At 37.4% G+C, this 23795-nt stretch overlaps 1 protein-coding gene across 3 annotated transcripts in view; it reads right to left on the reverse strand.

Moving 5' to 3' along the window:
- The window catches only part of FCHSD2 (FCH and double SH3 domains 2), a 299906-nt gene that overhangs the window by 82746 nt on the left and 193365 nt on the right, over positions 1-23795 (reverse strand). For all 3 annotated transcript variants that reach the window (XM_081240865.1, XM_081240864.1, XM_081240866.1), the window contains exon 9: positions 2438-2560. In XM_081240865.1, the coding sequence (XP_081096991.1) occupies positions 2438-2560 (123 nt within the window). The remainder of the gene's footprint in view (positions 1-2437; positions 2561-23795) is intronic.

Consider the following 23795-nt stretch of genomic DNA (forward strand, 5'->3'; position numbering starts at 1 on the left):
AAGAGCAACATAAGCTCTTTGTAACAGAAAAACACGTGGGATAAAACTTATAGGTATGAGCTCTTCTGGTACTAGGAACAAAAGGGCACAACTCCTAGTTACATCATTCTTACAAAATTTTTATTACTACCACTTTCAATCTAAACATAAGAGCATCTCATTTACTCCTCATCCCTGGGGAGTAAGATACTCATATGAATGAATGTAGTGGAAAACAAAAGCTTATCTCTTTATGTGTCCAAATCAGTTGACTCATTTTTAATTCATTTTCTATGAAAATAATATAAGCTAAAGAGATAATATAGATAGTAGAGTATGGAAAACACTGTGTGTGAGTGTGTGACCTCAGGCAAGCCACATAAACTTCCTGGGTCTGTCTTCCTCTCTATGAAATGAGCATGATAATACCAACCTCAGAGGATGTGCTAAAAACTCCTAGAAAATTGTTAACTGCTGTATAAAATATTAGCACATTTTAAAGACTATATGTTTACCTGTTTTATAAACTAAAGGTAGTGTATTCAAACTTAACTTATTCTTGGAAAAAGAGATTTCAAGGAATTCTGTCTGGGGACAGTCTCTCTGATAAAATTAGAAATGAAAAATGCCCCTATTACATACTCCCCCCATTGAATGGAAACTGGAAAAACTCACTTTTAAATAATTCATGGGTTAATGACAGGGACGGGGGTGGGGGGGGAATGCAGAAACAATAAAAAAGCCCTACAGACATATCATGGACTGCAATTAAAGCAGAAAGACAAACTTTTTAGGTTCAAGTGGACTACTTGAAAACAATAAAGACTGAAAATATAGAACCTAATAGAAAAAAAGCCTGAAAAAGAATAAAAACATAAACTGTAATAAAGTAGAAAGAAATAATGAATATAAAGGCAGAAATTAAGGAGACAGGAAACAAAAACACTGAGTAGTAGGACAAGAGCTGGCTCTTGGAAAACATTAATAAAATACACTGGTAAGTCTGATCAAAGTAAGAGAGAAAGCACAAACAATATTAGAAATGAAAAGGGAGACAACTACAGAGGCAAACAACTTTATATGCAAATTTATGACATCAAATTTGATAAATGAAATGGACAATTCATCTAGGAAAGTTTAAGTTACCAAAATGTACTAAAAAGAAACAGAAAATCTGAATGGACCAATAAATATAAACAATCTGATTACCAGTCAAAAATCAACCTCTCCATAAAAGGAACAAAACCAAGATGTTTTTATAGACTTTTCCCTGCAACATTCTCTCACGGAAGATGTCAAATGTACACATGTTAAAATAAAAAGAATTGTACAGAAACACCTATATACCCACTACCTAGATTCTTCAATTATTATTTTTCTACATTTTCTTTCACTTAACTATCCATCTATTCATCCATGTATCCTTTCTACACATTCATCCTTTTATATCTTTCATTGAATCCTGAGGGGTGAAAATATAAGAATACAAAAATATGACAGGATTTCAAAGCACCAGACTAGTGATATTTGTATTCCCATATCAACTTAACATTTTAAATGTTTTTCTAAAAATAGAATTGGAGCTATGGTACACTGAAAATAAGAATAAATACACATGGAGGCGTTCAGGAAGAAAAGTCTGTGTCCCTTTTCTTTCCTGTCTTTGGACACTGTCTTGTGAGATGGAGACCCTGATTCCTTTCCAAACAACTTTCTAAGGTATTAGCTAGTTCCTGCTCCTCCTGCCAAAAAGGAGAATTGAACTGGATCTTTTAAAATAGCAGTTATAAAATGAATATATTTTAATAAATGTATTCATTCAGTCAGGAAACATTTACTATGCACTTAATTTATCAGAAAGAAAATAAGATTTATTAATCGCAGGAGCAATTTATCTTCCACAGGGCAGTTTCTCTACTGCAAAAAATTTTAATCTGTCAGATCCTAAAGAAAAATGATTTCATTTATTTTCTATGTAAACAGTGTGACAGGCCAGCAAAGTTGATGGACGTCAACACATTTGAATGAAAAGATTACTATCAAAGAATGACAGCATATAGAAGGCAAGGTTAATTTTTAAAAACAAGATATTATAACATTAATTTCTTTATCAATTATAAAATGTTAATTTTCCTTTTTGCGCCCCTTTATTATTCTTCGCACTGACACATGACCTTGTTGTTTTACGAACTGAGTGTATTCAAAATTCATTTGAGTGAAAGATAAAAGCTCTTTAAACCATCTTCTCAAGAGCAACATACATGGCAATAGACTTTTTTGACCTTCATCAAGGAGAACAATACACCCTCCAATTTTGTTAAAAGAAATAGCGTTTCTAGGAGATTTGTCCTTTAAAGCATTCTTCTAATGTCATTGGTACCTTCATTTTGTTTGTATGCAAAAAACATTTTAGATTCTAAAATGGATAACATCACATACTGCACTAAAGGTAACTCGCCTTGCTGGAGGTTTCTAATAAAAACTGGAATGTGTTCTGCACAGCTTGGCATGTCTCTAGCTCCGTCCGGCTGAAGGCTATTAAATAATCCTTGAGGTGGTCATATACATTTCCATCAAGAGCCTGTAAAAGAGGAGTAAACAAAAGCAAAAAAATTATGATAAAGCTTTGACACACAATGCCTATTGTTTAAAAGGTAAGTTCAGTTTAAGATCTATTAATAAAAAATTAATAAAAGATATAGGTCGTTATGTAAGAATAAATATAAACTTTAAACAATCACTTGGGAAAACATGAATTTCTCTAATAAATAGGAACTAAAAAAGGTAAACCCCACTATTGGTAAAGTTGTGGGGACAGGATAACACTTGGGAGACAAAATGCTTCATTTCTGATACTTGTTCATCTGCTTATTAGTTATGTCAACTTCTGTAGTCCCTTTATAAGAGTAGGTGTTGGAGTTAAATGAAATAATGGATGTAAAGAATCCAGACACAGTGCCTGGAACAGAACAGACATTCAATAAACATTAATCTCCTCCATCTTTCCTCATCCATTATTGGTAGGATTCTAAATTAATATATTCTTACTATAGAGCAGTCAGAGAAAAAACACAATAGAAATAGTAAAAATTAAAAAATGACTCAGAAATCCTGTTTTGGGGAAGAAACACCAATGCAAAGTCTACAAAGAGTTTTAAACATTCTTACTTATTTAAGCATTTAGAGAAGGACTCTTTGAAATTGAAAAAAAAGAAGAGAAAACCACTAAACATTTCAGATATATTAAGTTATGATATACACAGACTAAAATATGCATAGCCACCAAAATAAAAACTGTGGAAACTGTAGATGGAAAAGAATATATTGAATAATTTTAGGCTAACAAAGTAGAATAGAATACATACTAGCAACAGCTATGGGAAAATATATCATTAATAATAATAAACGTTCTGCAGTCTTACAAATTAACAAAGATATTCTTAAAAATTGAGGTAAAATTCGCATACCATAAAAGTCACCATTTTAACTATTTCAAAGTGTACAATTCAGTGGCTTTTAGTACACTCACAATGTTGTGCAACCATCACTACTATCTAATTCCAGGGCATTTGCATTACCTCCAAAAGAAATCCCATACCCATTAAGTGGTTGCACCCATTCCTACCTTTCTCCCCGCCTCTGGCAACCACTAAACCACTTTCTTTTTTAAAAATTAATAAATTAATTTTGGGGGCTGCGTTGGGCCTTCATTGCTGTGCGCAGGCTTTCTCTAGTTGCGGTGAGCGGGGGCTACTCTTCGTTATGGTGCATGGGCTTCTCATTGCGGTGGCTTCTCTTGTTGCGGAGCACGGGGCGCGTGGGCTTCAGTAGTTGTGGTTCACGGGCTCTATAGCGCAGGCTCAGTAGTTGTGGGGCACGGGCTTAGTTGCTCCACTGCATGTGGGATCTTCCCAGACCAGGGCTTAAACCTGTGTCCCCTGCACTGGCAGGAGGATTCTTAACCTCTGTGCCACCAGGGAAGCCCCTCTACTTTCTATTTCTATTATAATTCTATTTCTATTATAATTTGCTTATTCTGGACATTTCATAAAAATGGAATCATATGATATGTGGTCTTTTGTGCCTGCCTCTGTCATTTAGCATGTTTTCAAGGTTCATCAATGTATTAGTACATTTTATGGCTAAACAATATTGCATTGTATGGATATGCCACATTTTGTTTATTCATTCATTAGTTGGTGGACATTTGGATTGCTTCTACTTTTTGGCTATTATGGATTTTCCAACTCTCTTGGGTATATACCTAGTAGTGGAACTGCTGGGTCCTCTGGTAATTCTGTGTCTAACTGTTTGAGGAACTAACAATCTGTTTTCCACAGTGGTTGCACCATTTTACATCTCCACCAGCAATGTATAAAGGTTCCAATTTCTCCACAACCTCATCAATACTTATTTTCTGTTTTTCTGTTTTTAATTATTCAAGCTGTCCTAGTGGTATCTCATTGTGGTTTTGATTTGCATTTCTCTAATGACTAATGATGTTGAGGGATTTTTCATGTGTTTATTGGCCATTTGTATATTTTCTTTGAAGAGATGTCTACTCAAGTCCTACACTCATTTGTAAATTGGGTTGTTTTTCTTTTTGTTGTTGAGTTGTAAGAGTTCTTTATATATTTGAATACTATTTATATATGTGAATACTATTTATATATTTATATATTTGAATACTATTTATATATTTGGATATATGATTTTCAAATACAGTCTCCCATTTTGTGGGCTACATTTTCACTTTATTAATAGTGTCCTTTTAAAAAAATATTTATTTATTTATTTATTTATTTGGCTGTGCTGGGTCTTAGCTGAGGCACACGGGATCTTCACTGCAGCATGCGGGATCTTTAGTTGCGGCATGCGGGATCTTTAGTTGCGGTATGTGGGATCTAGTTCCCTGACCAGGGATCGATCCCAGGCCCCCTGCATTGGGAGCGCAGAATCTTAGCCACTGGACCACCAGGGAAGTCCCTCAATAGTGTCCTTTCATGCACAAAAGTTTTAATTTTGTTGAGGTCTAATTCAGCTATTTTTTTCTTTTGTTGTTTATGTTTTGGTGTCATATCTAAGAATCCTGAATGGAAGTTTTATAGTAAGGAAATTATATATCCTACTTTCATTAAACATTCACTATAAAATTGACTTTTAAAAAATAACACAAATTCTGTCCCCAAAGCATTAATAAATCTGCAGGTTCTATAGTGCTTAAACCACTAGATGGCACCATCAAGCACTGTAAATACAGGCAGTGCAAATTCCTCAAGATTCCTTTCCATGAGGTTATCCAACATCCCCAGAGAGACTGCTGGTGTTAAGTCTGAATAACAATTCCTACCTTAGGACATGCTTTTCATTAACTTATTAAAAAATGAACATATAGCTACTTCTGATAAGAGGTTTTGCCTTAGAATGCTCTTGGTAGATGGTCATAACCTTGTGTTTGCAGGAAACCTTGGAACATTTTATTTAAACATAGCAAACAGCAATATAGGCATCATGAGCTCCATCCCGCAGAGTTTCTAATTGAGTAGGTTGGGGGTGGGGTCTGAGAATTTGTATTTTCTAACAACTTGCTGCTGGTCTGGGGACCATACTTTGACAACCACTGGACTAAACAGTCATTTTAGCTGATTAGATTGAATATTTATGTAGACTTAGATCCTGGCGACCCTGTAGAAGCACAGTGGCTGGAGGCAGAGAAGTCCACCATCCTGAATAGGGTCAAGAGCACCAATATATCAAGCAGGCAGATCAGCATCTATTTTCAATTGAGAATCATGCTCTACTTCAGAATTATAAAGGCAGCATGGGAAAGAACTTGAATTCTGAAATAAGTTGGATATGGGTTAGAATCCCAGAATTTTTACTTCATCATTTTGATGGTTTTCTCTTCTATAATTAGGGAAAGTGGGAATACCACATACTCCACGGGACACTGTGAAGATCAACTAACGTAATGGAAGTGGCCCAATGTTAGTCTCCTTTTTTGCCTTGCTTAAAAATCTTTAATGGATTGGCCACATATTGATAATTATTAAAGCTGGGTAATGAATACATGGGGGTCATTATACTACTATTTTTACTTTGTTGTATACAGGAAATTTTCCATAAAAAAAGTAAAAAGAAAATCTGGATATCATATTAGAAATAAAAAGTGATGCTACAAAAAAAAATTTTTTTTAAGCTCCCACTGTATATTTTGAAAAGTCAAAATTCTTCAGCTGGTATCTAAAGGCCTTTATAATCTAGTCCCAAACTACCTCTCGTTAGCACCATCTCTTATCACTGTTGTCTGCACTGTACTCACATCCCAACCACACCAAGTCATTCTGGAAAATGATATTTACTATCATGTTTCCAATTAAGTTATTTTCTTGGCCTGGAATGTCCTTCCCTTCTTCTTACCCACTCAAATAGTAATAATGATGGCTAACACAGGCAACTAACATTTACTAATGGCTCACTATGTTCCAAATGCTTTACAAAGCTGACTCAACCAGTTCCTCCTTAGTGCTTCCACAATCTTTTGTATGTTGCATGGGTATTATTGCAAGTCATGGATTAAGTCTTATTCAGGCACAGTGCCTGGCAAATAGCAGATTTTCAAAAATATTTAAAGAATAAATGAACGTTTTACTCTAGAGTTCAATACAGCAACAAAAATGCACTGAATTAGTTAGCTCACAGGCAAGCTATTCCCACCATATTCCAGTTAAGAGAAAAATGTACCATTAGTCATCATGTACCAAATACAGTAAAGGCTTCTCTTGGCTTCAGGGACCCAAATGAGGCTTAATGAATTTACATTAGGTGGGAGGTGGGCCAAGTGATTGGGAGCCTCTTCTAGCACACAGAGATTAATCTTAAAATATTTCTTTCATCATATCATCATATTCACACCCAGAATATCCCAAATTTTAATTATTACCTTTATAGGGTTGCAGTATTCATTAACCTGCCCATGTACCAATTTTTCTGGTTGATAAGAATAAGATAGCTGGAGGCCTTCTGGCCTAGGTGCATTATTGTTAGTGTTCATAAAGTTAATGCAGGAGGTACAAAAATTAAGAAATGGTTGGAATTCAAAGCATAGGAAGTGGATGATTACCCTATGATTGGCTCCAGCCCCCTGCCTCAAGTTAACTGAAATTGTTTGAACCAGTGATGGTGCCAAGAGATGAAGTTCAAAGCAATTCTGGCGAACACTGTCTCAACCTGGTTTGTGATTAGAAGGTAGAGTGCATATATGGACTTTGATAAAAAGCCAATAATTAAAACGAAGTAGTTCCCTAAAACAGAATTAAATACTGGGAACCAAAGGAAAGAGCTTGAAAATGCTTTTTACAAACGCTTCCATCACAGTACTTATCACACAGAGTACTTACCGTTGTCTACCACAGTACTTAGTAACTGTCTCATGTGGATTATTGCTGCAATCTCCTATTGCTCTGCATACAGTTGTCCCTCCCACCAATATGCAATTCTAAATTGCATATTAAAAACATTTATATATGTATCTGATTTCCCCAATACACCATTAATTCCCTGAGGTCAGCAACACTTGTTTCTGCCTATATCCCTACTTTAACCTTAGCAGGGAAAGCCTGCAATAAATACTTACTGAAATGAACTGAACTGAGAGGGGTGGAAGGTACAAAAGCAGGCCCCAACTATATGAGAGGGAAGGCACTGAAGAAATATTCTGGGAGTGAATTAGAGAGAATCAAGCATTTACTTTATCTTAATTGGGTCAGCTTTACTCTGATGAAAATATATCATGTAATTATTCAGACTGACTTAAATTTTGACCAGACACTATTTCCTTTTTCTGACTTTCACACCTATATATCCAACTGCCTCTTAGACTAAACCATTCTCTTCTCCAACTGCTCTTCTTCTTGTGTTCCTAGCTCAGTATGTAATGCCACTATCCACTCACTCGCCTAGGTCGGACACTTGGAAGTAAAAGTTTACTTGCCCCTCTGCCTTTTTCTCAACATCTAGTTAATTACTAAATTTTGTTGATTCCATTTCTTAAATATTTATCAAATCCAACCCCTCCTCCTAACCTTCACAGCTACTACCCTCCAGACATCCTGTTTCATCTGGATTACTGCAGCAATCTCCTGTTGCCCTGCATCTTGCCAACCTATTTCTACATTGAGGCTAGGTGGATGTTTCCAAGCTGCATATTTTACTTGACTGCTCAACAATGTTCACTGACTACTCATTACGTTTAAAGAACAAACAAAACAAAACAAAAACCTTTATGACTTTGTGACTGCATGATCTGAACATGGCTTACCTCTTTGCTTCTTTACTTATTGCTCCCCATTTCCTTCCCTATTATCCCTACAATGTACATCTTTTGATTCCTCCAATATTCCTCTTTTATCTCTGGGTTTTCACAAAGGCTCTTCCTCTTTCTTGACTTCTCTCTACCCTCTCCTCCTTGGTTTGGCTAACTTTCACTTATCAAGATCTTCATTTAATCATTAGCTATTCTGCACATCCAGAATGATTAAGTCTTTTTGCTTTATAACTCCTAATCATAGTGTAAAATTTTAGCATAAAATAGGCATTGGTAATGCCTATTTGTCTGTCTTTGCTTTTGGTTTGTTAAGTTCCACTAAGGGAGAGATCTTGTCTGGCTGTTTACCACTGTGTCTTCTGTACTGAGTGAAGGGTTTGATGTACTGGGAGTACTCAACATATATCTGTTCAACAAATAATACACCAATCAGAATTCACATGTTAAAAAAAAAAATGAGCCCACACTTGAGTCCCATGATGGAAAAGTAAGCCTAGTGATGTTATGTAACATTGGTAAAATTTTGTATAAGCTAGAGAAGAAACTAATTTCACAAAACTCTGTCTAATGCAGTAGTTTTCAAACCTTTTTAGTAGTGGCATCTTTTTATGTGGAATCCCAAGACATAAAACATATATGACGTTGCACACCTTCTCTCTCCCTAAAATCCTACTCTCTTGACCACAGAGGTAAACTTGCAGGCCAAGCTGGTACGCAAGACAGAACAGCACACCCCTGCCCTTTGCTCAAACTTATTGGGCAGAGCCTGGCACTTGACCTAAATTAGGTCATCCCTGGGATGGAAGCTGAAAGATGAGTTCAAAATGGACTATTCTTCCCACCAAATGGCTATTCTTCCCCCCAGGAGACTTAAACCAACTCACAAGGAAAAGCAGTGATGAGAAACTTGGCAGAGTAAAGCTGGGAATGGGGGGCAGAGGAGAGGGCAAGAGACTATCCTTGGATTGGGTAGTTCCTGAGTAAGCATCACCTTGTCCTTGTGATTTGTTTACCTGAACCAACAAATTCCTATTTTGCTCAAGCTACTTTGAGTTGAGTCTTTGTTATTTGCAGTTAAGAGACTCCTTACTAAAGCATTATGGATGATACTTGTAGCCTATATCAGCCCTACTATCTAAATTATTTCTCTTGGTTGCATTATAAGAAAAATCTTGATTCATATAGATCACTAACTGCAAGTAATAACAATTCAATAGCTTGCCTTACTATTCCTGGTTCTGTTCAATTAAACTGATCTGAAAGTTTGAAGTAGGCAATGTTTATTTCAAAGCTGAATCACAAATACAATCCAAAAGCTTCATGTATTTCTTATAAATTTAAAGTAAGGTAAAAACTTTTTAAGGCTTACAATAAATGATAAAAGTGTCACGACTATAATAGTTTGACAAGGACATGCATGGTGAAGATGCATCTGAGCCCTGTCTAGCATTTATATGAGCAAGGCACAAGAATGTTTTCTAAGTATAGTTGTATGTTCAATTTCAAATGAGCAGATGTGCACAAACTTCAGTTCCTATAGAGATCTGTGTGCAGAGCCATAAATTTCCCAATCAATGACACATTAGAATTCACATATATGCTCAGAAATGGCAGGAGAAGCATTCTTTCAAGGTTTACACAAATATGAGTTTATCTGGCAGTATGAGCTTCTTGGTGGTTTCCATTATTCAAAAATTTGGGAGGTAACTCATCCAAATGTACATTTTAAACACAGCCAAACTTTGTTCTTGATTATTTGGTACAAATTGCTAGGGGAAGAAGTCTGTAATACCTAAACTGAGAAACCATGGTAACTTTGATCAGCAATATGTTTTAATAATCTAGCAGTGTTTTTGAAAAATCTGAATTTGAATGCCTTTAAGCATCCATGTTCTTTTCAGTTACCTGTAGACCACATATTCTCTTATATATTACTTCTGCCCTCTTTACTCATTTGATCAACTTGATCTCTAAAATCAGCTGAGTTTGGAACTCAACTCATAGTAGTGAATACTCAAAATAGTAAAGAAAAATTGGGATATCCTAAAGACAAATTCAGAAGCTTAGAATTCTAGGGTGTCCCACTAAACATTTACTTTACAGGAAAGTATAAATTCCTGGAACTTATTTGAAGAGGAACATTATGATGAATTAGGAGTTAGGAGAAAGAAAATCTGTCATTTTTCTAAGCATCTGATGCAATTTTCCCTAAAGTAAGAACTTTAAACAGTGGCTTCCTTATTTAGATCCAGGAAGGGCAGAGATTCTGTAGTCATAGAGTTATGCTGAAATCTCTTGAGTTTCCTTAATGCAGCCTAGAAAAAGCAAACCCTTCTTTTTCTGACAGCAATGGGTATTCTACAAGAGTCTTTGGTAAAAGTCAAGGATATAAACATCAAGATGATGATAAATATAAGCTGTCTTAAAATTAAATCATGAAATTCTATAGTCCTCCTTTGCTGATGGAAGAAAACAATAATTGCCTGCCTACATTTGTTTCTCTTTCTGAGAAGACTCCAAGCTGTACTTAGGCAGGATGCAAAGAAAAAGTAGATTTTTACAAATTTAAAGAGATCAAAGCAAGTACCGGACTGTATTTGCATCACTGTAAATATCTTAATAGATGGTTTAATTTGTCAACTGATATAAAGTAGAATTAGAAACACATCATCTAATTTTATACTTGGTTATTTTATTTAAAAGCACTAAATTACTTCGGTTCTATGAAAGAGGAAACAAGTAAGAAACTTTCTGTCTGTGAATTACAAAGCCAGGAAAGGAAAATTCAATACTGCTTTTCTACAAAGTCTGTGTCGTCGGGCTTCCCTGGTGGCGCAGTGATTGAGAGCCCGCCTGCCAATGCAAGGGGACACGGGTTCGGGCCCTGGTCTGGGAAGATCTCACATGTCGTGGAGCAGCTAGGCCCATGCGCCACAGCTGCTGAGCCTGCACTCTGGAGCCCGGGAGCCACAAGTACTCAAGCCCACGCACCTAGAGCCTGTGCTCCGCAGCAAGAGAAGCCAATGCCATGAGAAGCCCACGCCCCGCAACAAAGAGTGGCCCCCGCTCACCGCAACTAGAGAAAAGCCTGCGCAGCAACAAAGACCCAATGCAGTCAAAAATAAATAACTTATTAAAAAAAAAAAAAGTCTGTGTCATCCTCTTGAGTTACTTACTAGCATGCATTATCTAGTTGTGTGTGCTAAAACCATCTCAAAACTTAGGTTGCAACCCCAAAGCAGCATGGTTCAACAGAAAGCCTTGAACCACATACACCTGCATTCAAATCCCAGTTCTACCACTTACTAGAAATGTCACTTTGGGGAAACACTGAACCTTCTTGAGCACTAAATTCCTGATCTGATAGAGTCTAGAGAGTATGGTACTTACCAAAGATGGTTATTAAAATAATAAACCCTAAACATTTCTATGTTCTACCCAAGAATTTCACCTATTTCTCTTATAGGACCTATATTAAAGGATTTTGGTGACAGACCTGGTTTTGAGTCTTGATTCTGCTGTGTACTTAAGCTGTATAACCTTTCTAAGCCTCAGTTTCCTCATCTAGAAAGAGATAATAATAGTATCTTTTTGTGAGGTCTGTAAAACAGTGTACCGTTTTAATTCCCTTGTTTCTTTTACTAGTTCTTTTTGAGTTATTTTCGTAGTGGTCGCCTGAGGATTACAATTAACATCTTAAATTAAAGCAAACTGGTTTGGATTAATGCAAACTTAATTCAGCAGAATACAAAAACTATGCTCCTACAGAGACTTCCCTGGTGGCACATTGGTTAAGGCTCTGCACTCCCAATGCAGGGAGCCCAGGGTTTGATCCCTGGTCAGGGAACTAGATCCCACATGCATGCCGCAACTAAGGAGCCAGGAAGGTGCAACTAAGGAGCCTTTGAGCTACAACTCAGGAGCCCACCTGCCACAATTAAGACCCAGTGCAACCAAATAAATAAATAAATATTTTTTAAAAAAACAAACAAAAAACTATGCTCCTACATACCTCTGTTCTCTCCCTCTTCTTGTCATAGAGCTATATCTTTATACATTATAAGCCCATCAATGTTTTATAATTATTGCTTTATGCACTGTCTTTTTCATTTTAAAGGGAGAGGTATTTTATTTATTTATTTATTTATTTTTAATCTTTTGGCTATGTGACATGTGGGATCTTAGTTCTCCGACCAAGGATCAAACCCATGCCCCCTGCAGTGGAGGCACTGGAAACACAGTCTTAACCACTGCACCGCCAGGGAAGTCCCTATTGCTTTATGCATTGTATTTTTTTTTTTAGGCATTGTATTTTAAATCATACTTAAATCATCTACTCCTTTCTCAAACTGGATAATCTCAATTGTCTGATCTTTAAAGTTCATGGATTCCTTCTTTTGCCGGTTCAGCTTTGTTGCCAAATCATTCCAGTGTATTTTAATCTCAGTTACTGTACTTTTCAATTCCAGAATTTCTATTTGGTTCCTTTTTATAATTTCTATCTCTTTGTCTATATTCTCTCTTTGGTGAAACATTGTCCTCATACTTTCCTTTAGTTCTTTGGACATGGTTTCATCTAGCTCTTTGATCATATTAAAAACAGGTGATTTAGAATCTTTCTTTAGTAAGTTCAATGTATGGGCTTCCTTGGGGTCAGTTTCTATTGACTCCTTTTATTCCTTGTGTATGGGTTATACTTTCTTGTTTCTTTGTATGTCTAGTTTTTGGTTAAGAATGGGACATTTAAAATATAATGTGGCAATTCTGGAAATCAGATTCCCCTCTCTCCCCAGGATATCTTGTTGCTGCTGCTGTTTGCTTATTTACTGACCATGTTTTATCTCTGTGCTCCAGGGAATCCCAGAACTTTGCAAGGAGCTTCACAGACTCCAAAAATACTTGATTTAAAAGCTTTAATATTAATATATATCACTTTGACTATCTTTTAAATATACATGAATTTTAGTCCCTCAGCCATTCAATATTTTCCATCTCACCCTGCTGCTAAACAATCTTCATTTCCAACAAACACTCCAGAATTAGCAATCAAGTAAAATTATGTGATAAAGGTGAGTGAATTGCACAGGCAAACTTAAAGCAGCATACTTCAAGAGAGTCAAGCCAAGACTATACTGGTCTGAGTATACTGCTTTAGGAAATCCCTTTTGCCCCCATCCCAATCTCAAATTTATTTTGTTCCTCACATATATACTTACAGGCAAAAATAATTAGAGTAGCTTTCCTTATAGTGGAAGCTGAGGATACAGTCACATAATTTTTGCGGTCCATAAATTATTTGTGGGAATTTACATTTTGTTTTTATTTTAATAAATCATTTAAAAAGATATAATTTAACCCAGGATTATATAGATGATCACCTTTTACTGGAGTATTGCCGTGTGATTTCTGTGCCAATGCCTGTGTTTACAATCAATGGGCCAAGTAGTTTTACTCCAGTGGTCTTAGGTTAATGAGAATAGATCTTGAACTTAAAATGACCTTAAACTTAAAATGTAAATGACATGGTTGAAACACAGAGGAGATCAAATGACATCAGTGGATGCTATACTAACAAAGTGAAAAGGGTGGTGAGAGAAAAGTCTTATAGGCATATGGTAGTACAGGCACTGAGAAATCAAAAGAACCTGAAGAGAATACCATAACTTACGTTTCAAGTAGCAATTTAGGGTCAACTGATCATTATCAGCTATTACATTTAATTCATTTTGTCAATTTGAATTTTACTGATTTTATACATTTGTTTGTAACTAAATGATAACTGTTTTGGTTTTATACTTGTATAAAAGCTATAAGCATATATTTTTAACCTGGGTTTATTTAAATAACATATTTAAATAACACTGTAATCAAAATAATCTAAGAGCCTACAGGAATTTTTGCCCATGAAAAAGAGGGTCCTAGATTATTCAAAGGTAAAAAGTTTCATCACTGTTCCAGTTTTTACTCCACCACAGGACTGTTCAGAAGAGTGTGCCTCCTGCTTAAATAGCAGATTTTTGCTCACCAACTATACCACCCCTACAGTAAAGAGGGGCTCTTCCTCAGCTGTGGTCCTGATAACCAACAGGTAGTGACGATATGGGCACAGTCACACAGCTGGAAGCAAGAAGATCTGAAGGGACTTCCCTGGTGGTGCAGTGGTTAAGAATCCTCCTGCCAATGCAGGGGACATGGGTTCGATCCCTGGTCCGGGAAGATCCCACGTGCTGTGGAGTAACTAAGCCTGTGCGCCACAACTACTGAGCCTGTGCTCTAGAGCCCGTGAGCCACAACTACTGAGCCCACATGCCACAACTACTGAAGCCCATGTGCCTAGAGCCTGTGCTCTGCAACAAGAGAAGCCACCGCAATGAGAAGCCTGCGCAGCGCAACAAAGAGTAGCCCCCGCTCGCTGCAACTAGAGAAAGCCCATGCACAACAATGAAAACCCAATGCAGCCAAAAATTAAAAAAAAAAAAAAAAAAAGAAGATCTGTAGGGACAAAAGGGCTTAAGGAAGAAAACAGAAAGGCTTCTGGGAGAAACTATGACTGAAGTTCAGATCGTTAGGTATGTAAACCAGAAAAACATACATATCAGACAGTAAATAGGGTTGCTGCAAATAGAATAACTTTTGGCATTCCAATTTAGATCTAGAATTTCGCCATATTCATCTTTTGGTTGTATTATTTAAATATCTTCTGAGTGCACTTCTGAGACTGAAGTATTGAAATGCCAGAAAATATTTAGCATGAAGAATATAAAGCCTTAGTTTTAATCCAGGAAGCATTATCCCAGATATAGGTAATATGAAAGTTCCCTACATTGAAATTTTAGGGAAGAGTTAATACACATTTCTTGGATATATGGAACGATTAACGGAAAGGAAATAGTCTAATGCCCTTCAAAGGTTTCTGAACTAAAACTGGTGGTTATACTGAACGGGGTCTGATCTTTTATAGCTCAAAGACAGCCTGTGATAGGAACAATCTTAGACATATGGTATATTAACATGTGATAGCTAAATTTCTTTGCACCTGAATTTTCTATGTAATTTGTACTATGACACAAGGACCTACTGCATAGCACAGGGAACTCTGCTCAATATCATGTAACAACCTAAATGGGAAAATAATTTGAAAAATAGGTACATGTATAACTGAATCACTTTGCTGTACACCTGAAACTACACAACACTGTTAATCAACTATACTCCTATATAAAAAAAGTTAAAAAATAAAGTAATTATTCAACAGTTCAATTCAATAAAATATTTCTTGAGACCCTAAACTATGCCAAGAATGATGTTAAGGGTTGAATCTGTGTTTGTATGTGTGTATCTGAGTATATAACCATGAAGAATTTGGCCGAGTATTGGAGACAAGCATGTAATAGTATGATTTTAATTACACAGGGTTCTAGTAGAGAAGTAACTGAACAAACGTGGAGGTTTAAGGAAGATTTTCTGGAGGAAATGATGTCGGAGTACATGTGAAAGTCTTAAGAATTACATTAGTCACATTTTTTATTAAGAGAATGGTTCAGTACTTAACTACTGAAATCAGTATTTATCAAAGCTCACCTAAGACTAACATCATTTTGATTATTTTTTCCTAATAAATCAATTCAGAAGGTTTTAAAATGGTCTTTAAGTTGCACTCTAAAGCTGATTTAAGATTATGAATGTTTTCTAAAAAATACATTTTAGAAAGTAAGGATAAGAGCTATAAACATTTTGGTCTTTACATTTAATAGAAGTGGGCTCTGAGCTAAACATGTAAAGCAGGATGTTTTCATAATTTAATATAGTAGTCAACTGTACTTTGGGGGGCATATAGTTATTCAGTATATCAAAGCTTTCAAGTATAGAGTCCATGAAAAAAGAATTTGGCTTTTCTTATTATAAACACTCACATGTCCATACTGAAGTCAATTCCAGCAACAACCTCTGCTGTGCTCAGCAGTATTTGAATCACAGAAAAAGCATTAGCTCAGGACATTCAAGAAGGAAGGAAGTCAAGAAAGACAAAATCAATTTCTCAGCAGTAAAAACAATAATCTCACTCCTAAAAAAGTAACAACTATAAACATTTTTGCACCCAGTTACTAAGACTGTAGGTGTAATAGATTGCTACTTAAATATCTAAGTAATGGATTTAAAATTATAAGACAAAAATTAAGTTTCTAATTTCTTATTCCAAAATTTAATGGTACTTACAATTATAACAGCTTTAAAGAGTTAACAGAGGTTTATTCCGATTTTAAACGTTGCCTGTTTGGTTAGAACATTCCAGTTTCTGTTAGATTCTGATCTCTTACCGAAAACTACCTGGTTTATAGGAAATCTATGAAGATGGTGAGTGAATCTTTCTGTAATCAAGAAGTAAAGTTCCAGGGACCTTCTTCAACAACATCTGTGGACTGCTTATTCAGTCTCCTCTGGCAAGAGCCCCTAGTGTTTTATGCAACAGTGCTATAGCCTTTGTGTAAAACGTGCAAACAAAGCCAAACTAAAATGGCATTTATGATTATTCTTAGCTCTAATTTCATAGAAGCAGGACAAATAAATTTTAGCCTTAAGTGGGAATCAGCTTTGTCATCATCCTTAGCCTTTCAAACTCATCACTACCAAGATTCTAAAGACTGAAAGTCTTAAAACAATATTTAAATGGAATGAGACTGTGTGTGTTTGTGGGGGTGTGTGCTCATTCTCTGCTTATCACAAATGCACCACACTTTCAATACTGAAAGGCCTTTTATAACGGATGTTAGTATTTTAGTTGATGTGAACAGGTTTGAGCAGACACATGCATGTCTCCAAAACGCAGTTTCCAAATATCATTTTAATATTAAAGAAAATAATATATGTAATGAGGTTAGTTTAATGTGTGGAAAGTAATAAGTAGTCAATGAACAAGACTATTTTTATATTTTTGTTCTCCTTTAAGGGGCCAGAGGCCATCTGGATCTTGTTAAATATTGTATCTCCAATAAAAGGCACATAGAAGGCACCCAGTAAATATCTGTTAAATTATGAATGGCCTGCAATGAAAATGTGTGCTAACAGTACTTTATCTTCCATGTCTAAAACAGTATGTAAGAGGATGTAAGTACTTAATAAAAATATGTTAGATTGCAGTTTGCTTGGTAAAAAATATGGGCTACAACTCTATTAATGTATCATCACTGTCTTTAGCATTAACTCTCTTATCCTTTTAATGATCCATCCTTTTCTTCAAATTTTAACGGTTCTGAAGAGTTGTTGAAATAGCACAAAATGAAAATGTTCAACTTATCAGTAAGCAAAAAACTAAAATAACATTAAATTAAGAGTATTACACTCATCCAAACTGTTGCTCTTGTAAGTGTATCTACTTAATTTTAAAACACAGCTTTGATAAGGGTGTCAGGAAATAGGTATTTTTGTACACTGCTTTTCAGAGTATAAATTGATATAATCTTTCTGGAAGGTAATTAGTCTCTATGGAAAGTATTAACAAATCTTTGTTTTTGACCAGGGAATACATTTTTAAAAAGCTGTCTCAATGAAGTTATCAAAGAGGTATACAAAGATTAGTATAAAAGAATCTTCACTACAGATTTATAAAAACAGACAAAAACGGACATGAAAATCTATGGCATATTAATATAATCAAATACTATGTGGTCATTAAAATCACATTTTCAAGTAATATTTAAAGGCAGGAATATTTCAAAATGTGTTTCATGTGAAAAAGGTACTTGTGAAAACAAAATGATACTGATTTTGAAGCATGTATATACAATATATGCATAGAAAAAATTAGAAGGTATCAGAATAATGCTTCCCTCATAGAATGAGTTAGGAAGTGTTCCCTCTATTTTTTGGAAGAATTTGAGAAAGACTGGTGTTAATTCTTCAAATATGTGGGAGAATTCATCTATGAAGCCATCTGGTACTGCACTTTTCTACAGAAGTTTTTTGACTATGATTCAGTCACTTTATTTATTATAAAATTGTTTAGATTTTTCTATTTCTCCTTCAGTCAGTTTTGAGTTTGTGTTTTTAGGAATTTGTCCATTTTATCTAGGTTATTTGCTGGTATACTGCTTATAGTATTCTCTTATAATCCTGATTTCTGTAAGACTGGTAGTAATATCACACTTTCATTCCTGATTTTAGTAATTTAAATCTTTTCTTTGGCGGGGGCGGGCAGGGTAGTGGATTGAATAGTGGCCCATAAAAGATATATCCATGTCTTGGGAATTCTCTGGTAGTTCAGTGGTTAGGACTCTGTGCTTTCACTGCCAAGGGCGCAGGTTCAATCCCTGGTCAGGGAACTAAGAACGTGCAAGCCACGCGAGGCCAAAAAAAAAAAAAGTTTCTCAAAAAAAAAAATACATATCCATGTCTTAACCCATGAAAGTGACCTTATTTGGAAAAAGGAGTTTTGCACATATAATTAAGACTCTCATCTGTTCTTTTTCTTTTTTTTGTTAATTAATTAATTAATTAATTTTTGGTTGCGTTGGGTCTTCGTTGTTACGCACAGGCTTTCTCTAGTTGCGGAGGGTGGGGGCTACTCTTCGTTGCGACATGCAGGCTTCTCGTTGTTGTGGCTTCTCTTGTTGAGGAGCATGGGCTCTAGGAGCACAGGCTTCAGTAGTTGTGGCTCATGGGCTCTAGAGTGCAGGCTCAGTAGTTGTGGTACATGGGCTTAGTTGCTCTGCGGCATGTGGGATCTTCCCGGACCAGAGATCAAACCTGTGTCCCCTGCAGTGGCAGGCGGATTCTTAACCACTGCGTGACCAGGGAAGTCCCTCATCTGTTCTTTTATAAGAGACAGCAGAGAAAGAGACACAAGAAAAACTGAGGTGAAGACAGAGGTGGAGTGATGCCAGTCTATAAGCCAAGGGACTGCTATGGATTTCCAGCAGCCAGAAACTTGAAGAGGTATGAAATGGATTCTCCCTCAGAACCTCCAGAAGGAACTAACCCTGTTGACACCTTGATTTTAGACTTCTGGCTTCCAGAGTTGTGAGAGAATAAATTTTTGTGGTTTTAAGCCACCATACCTGTGGTAATTTGTTATGGAAGTCCAAGGAAACAAATATGGTCAGTCTACTTAAAGGTCTGTCAATTTTGTTGATCTTTTCAAAGAATCAACTTCTGTTTTTTGCTGGTTCTATTGTTTTTCTACTTCCTACTTCATTTATCTCTGCTCTAATGTTTATTTTATTTATTTAAAAAATATATTTATTTATTTATTTGGTTGTGCTGGGTCTTAGTTGCAGCTCGTGGGCTCCTTAGTTACGACCTGTGGGCTCCTTAGTTGCAGCTCGCAGGCTCCTTAGTTGTGGCATGCAAACTCTTATTTGCGGCATGCATGTGGGACCTAGTTCCCTAACCAGGGATCGAACCCAGGCACCCTGCATTGGGAGCACAGGGTCTTAACCACTGCACCACCAGAGAAGTCCTTGCTCTAACGTTTATTATTTCCTTCCTTCTTCTTGCTTTGCGTTTAGTTTCCTCTCATATTTCTAGTTCCTAATATGGAAGTGAAGGTTAGTGATATGAGATCTCTCTTCTTTTTTAATGTATGTGTTTACAGCTATTACAGGCTCTGGAAATCAACCAAAAGCAAACAACAAATTGAAAAACTGCTGACCTTTGGGTAAGAATAGTGGCAATTGTGGCATTCTTGCCTGGGGCTGTTCCCATCTCTGTTCAGTTCAGTTAGGTAATAGTTCTACCAAGATAAGGTAAAACTATTTTGAAAACCAGCAGTGAAAACCAGCAGGTTCATTGCCAGACAGACTAACTTGATTTGGAGCAGAGATTTAAAAAAACTCAGGTCTAGGGGTATTATTAATAGAAGCAGTGATCTTGGTGGGAAGTGCATCAGGAAAACTAACAGCTCTGCTAGACTGAGATTGTGGTCCCAGTGGGGGTGAGCATCTGACCAGCAGATTAGCCAGAAATTTAACGTAAAGATCACAGAAATGAAAGAACCATAAACTCTCTATGTATCCCTAGCTGATAGGAAGGCTATTTGCACATGCCGATGAAACCTTAAAGGGCACAGGAGAAAAAAAAATCAAGGTAAGAATGCCTGAACTTTGAATGTACTCCCCAGCTAGCAAACAGATCCATCCAAAGGGTGAAAGCTTTACTGCTTTGAGGTGTTTGAGCACAATTTCTGACCAATCACAGACTGACTTCCAAGCTATGCAGACACAGGGATGAACCATAGAAATCCAAGCTTAAAAATACGAATAGGGCTTCCCTGGTGGCGCAGTGGTTGAGAATCTGCCTGCCAATGCAGGAGACACGGGTTTGATCGCTGGTCTGGGAAGATCCCACATGCCACGGAGCAACTAGGCCCGTGAGCCACAACTACTGAGCCTGTGCATCTGGAGCTTGTGCTCTGCAACAAGAGAGGCCGTGACAGTGAGAGGCCCGTGCACCGCGATGAAGAGTGGCCCCCACTCGCCGCGACTAGAGAAAGCCCAGGCACAGAAACGAAGACCCAACACAGCCAAAAACAAAAATAAATAAATAAAAAGAATAAAAAGGAACTTCTCTGGTGGTCCAGTGGTTAAGAATGTGCCTTCCAATGAAGGGGACACAGGTTTGATCCCTGGTCAGGGTACTAAGATCCCACATGCCGCTAAGCCTGTGCACCACAACTACAGAGCCCACGAGCTCTAGAGCCTGAGTGCCAAAACTAGAGAGAAGCCCATGTGCCATAAATAGACAGAAGCCCATGCACCGCAATGAAGATCCCATGCGCTGCAACTAAGACTCGACGCAGCCTTAAATAAATAAATAAATATTTCTTAAAAAAGAAAAGAAGGGGCTTCCCTGGTGGCGCAGTGGTTGAGAGACCGCCTGCCAATGCAGGGGACACGGGTTCGTGCCCCGGTCCGGGAAGATCCCACATGCTGCGGAGCGGCTGGGACCGTGAGCCATGGCCACTGAGCCTGAGCGTCTGGAGCCTATGCTCCACAACGGGAGAGGCCACAACATTGAGAGGCCTGCATACCGGAAAAAAAAAAAAAAAAAAGAAAAGAATAAAAAGAGAAACTGAGCAGAAATGTCAGTAGCACCATATTGCAGAATAGACAGATTCTGCAGAATTAGTCTGGGCAATCAATGACACAGCCAACCACCCAACTGAACAAAAACAAGAATAAAAACAACCCTCAGAGGGGGAAAATATGAAGAATACAGATCTTCCACAATTATAATCTCAAATGTCCAATTTTCAACAAAAAATTGAGACATGCAAAGAAACATTAAAACATTACCCACACTCAGAGAAAAAAAGGAGGCAATAAATATTGCCGCAGTAGACCAAGATATTTGATTTAGTAGATGCAGACCTTAAAGAAAGTTTTATAAAAATGTTCAAAGGAAATTTTGTTCAAAGAATTTAAAGGAAAATATAACAACCACTCAACAAGTAAGGAATCTCCATAGCTAGATATCTATGTGAGAAATGGAATATTTCCTACCATATCAGTAAACAAAGGATGTCACAGTCATCAGCAATTAGCCCTCCAATGTAAGCCCTGAGGGAACTCAGGAAGGAAAGGATACCTGCCATCTAGCAGCCATCAGACTGCACTCCCTACAGTGAGCCCTGAGGAAACTCAGGATATGAAAATACAGGATACTGGCCCCAGACAGCTGAAGTGCATATCAAAGGAATGATTTCAGTGGACCCAGACTCTTGCATCTTCCCATACACAGAAAGGCGCTAAATTCCTTAACTTGATGATCTGGTTACTTTAATTAACAGTAATCGGCTTCCCTGGTGGTGCAGCGGTTACGAATCCGCCTGCCAATGCAGGGGACACGGGTTCGAGCCCTGGTCCACAAAGATCCCACATGCCCAGAGCAACTAAGCCCATGTGCCACAACTACTGAGCCTGCGATCTAGAGCCCGCGAGCCACAACTACTGAAGTCTGTGTCTACAAACCGAGCTCCGCAACAAGAGAAGCCACCGCAACGAGAAGCCACCACAATGAGAAGCCCGCGCACCACAATGAAGAGTAGTCCCCACTCGATGCAACTAGATAAAGCCTGCATGCAGCAACGAAGACCCAACAAAGCCAAAAATAAAATAAATAATAAAAATAAATACATTAAAAAAAAACCCAGTAATCTTTTTATGTTTCCGACTACCTGCCCTTTGTTGCAAAACTCCTATATATCCTAGCTCCCCTCTCGCCTCCTCAGAGCAGTTTCTCAGAGCTATCTGAAATGCTGTCTCCTGGGCTGCAGTCCTCATTTTGCCCCCCAAAAAACTTAACTTGCAACTCTCACATGTGCATTTTTTTAAGTCTACATATGCATGAGAAATAAAAGCATTTGATGACACAAAGACTTGTACATGAATATTCATAGCAAAATTACTAAAAATAGCCAAAACCCAGAAAAAAATCCAAATGTCTATCAACTGGTGAATTGATAAACAAAAATGTGCTATTTCCATATAATGGAGTATTATTCAAAAATAAAAAAGAATGAACTACTGATTCATGGTACAATGTTGACGAATCTCAAAAAATATCATGCTAAGTGAAAGAAGCCAGACACAAAAAGCCACAAATTGTTTGACTTCATTTATATAAAATGGCCAGAAAAAGCAATCTATAGAGATAGAAAACAGACCGGTGGTTGTCTGGGGCTGAGAGTGGGAGCTGGCATTAGCTGCAAAAAGGTATGAAGGAACTTTTAGGGGTGATAGAAATTTTCTAAAATGAAATTTTATAAATTTTCTGAAAATGAGTGAATTGTATATTTATAATGGGTAAACTTTTTTTAAAATATAAATTTATTTATTTATTTATATTTATTTTTGGCTGCATTGGGTCTTCATTGCTGCGTGGGCTTTCTCTGGTTGCAGCAAGCAGGGGCTACTCTTCGTTGCGGTGCGCGGGCTTCTCATTGTGGTGGCTTCTCTTCTTGTGGAGCACAGGCTCCAGGCGTGCGGGCTTCAGTAGTTGCAGCATGTGGGCTCAGTAGTTGTGGCTCATGGGCTCTAGAGCACAGGCTCAGTAGTTGTGGAGCACGGGCTTAGTTGCTCCGCGGCATGTGGGATCTCCCCGGAACAGGGCTCGAACCCGTGTCCCCTGCATTGGCAGGTGGATTCTTAACCACTGCTCCACCAGGGAAGCCCTATAATGGGTAAATTTTATGGCATGAAAATTATCTTAATAAAGCTGTTTTTAAAAACTGTCAATAGGGGCTTCCTGGTGGCGCAGTGGTTGAGAGTCTGCCTGCCGATGCAGGGGATGTGGGTTCGTGCCCCAGTCCGGGAAGATCCCACATGCTGTGGAGTGGCTGGGCCCCTGAGCCATGGCCACTGAGCCTGTGCGTCCAGAGCCTGTGCTCCGCAACGGGAGAGGCCGCAGCAGTGAGAGGCCCGCATACCACAAAAAAAAAACACACACAAAAAACTGTCAATATATTAATATAATGAACAGTAACATTCATATGCAT

Source organism: Mesoplodon bidens, assembly GCF_964165515.1.
Source record: "Mesoplodon bidens genome assembly, chromosome: 7".
Classification (NCBI taxonomy): Eukaryota; Metazoa; Chordata; class Mammalia; order Artiodactyla; family Ziphiidae; genus Mesoplodon; species Mesoplodon bidens.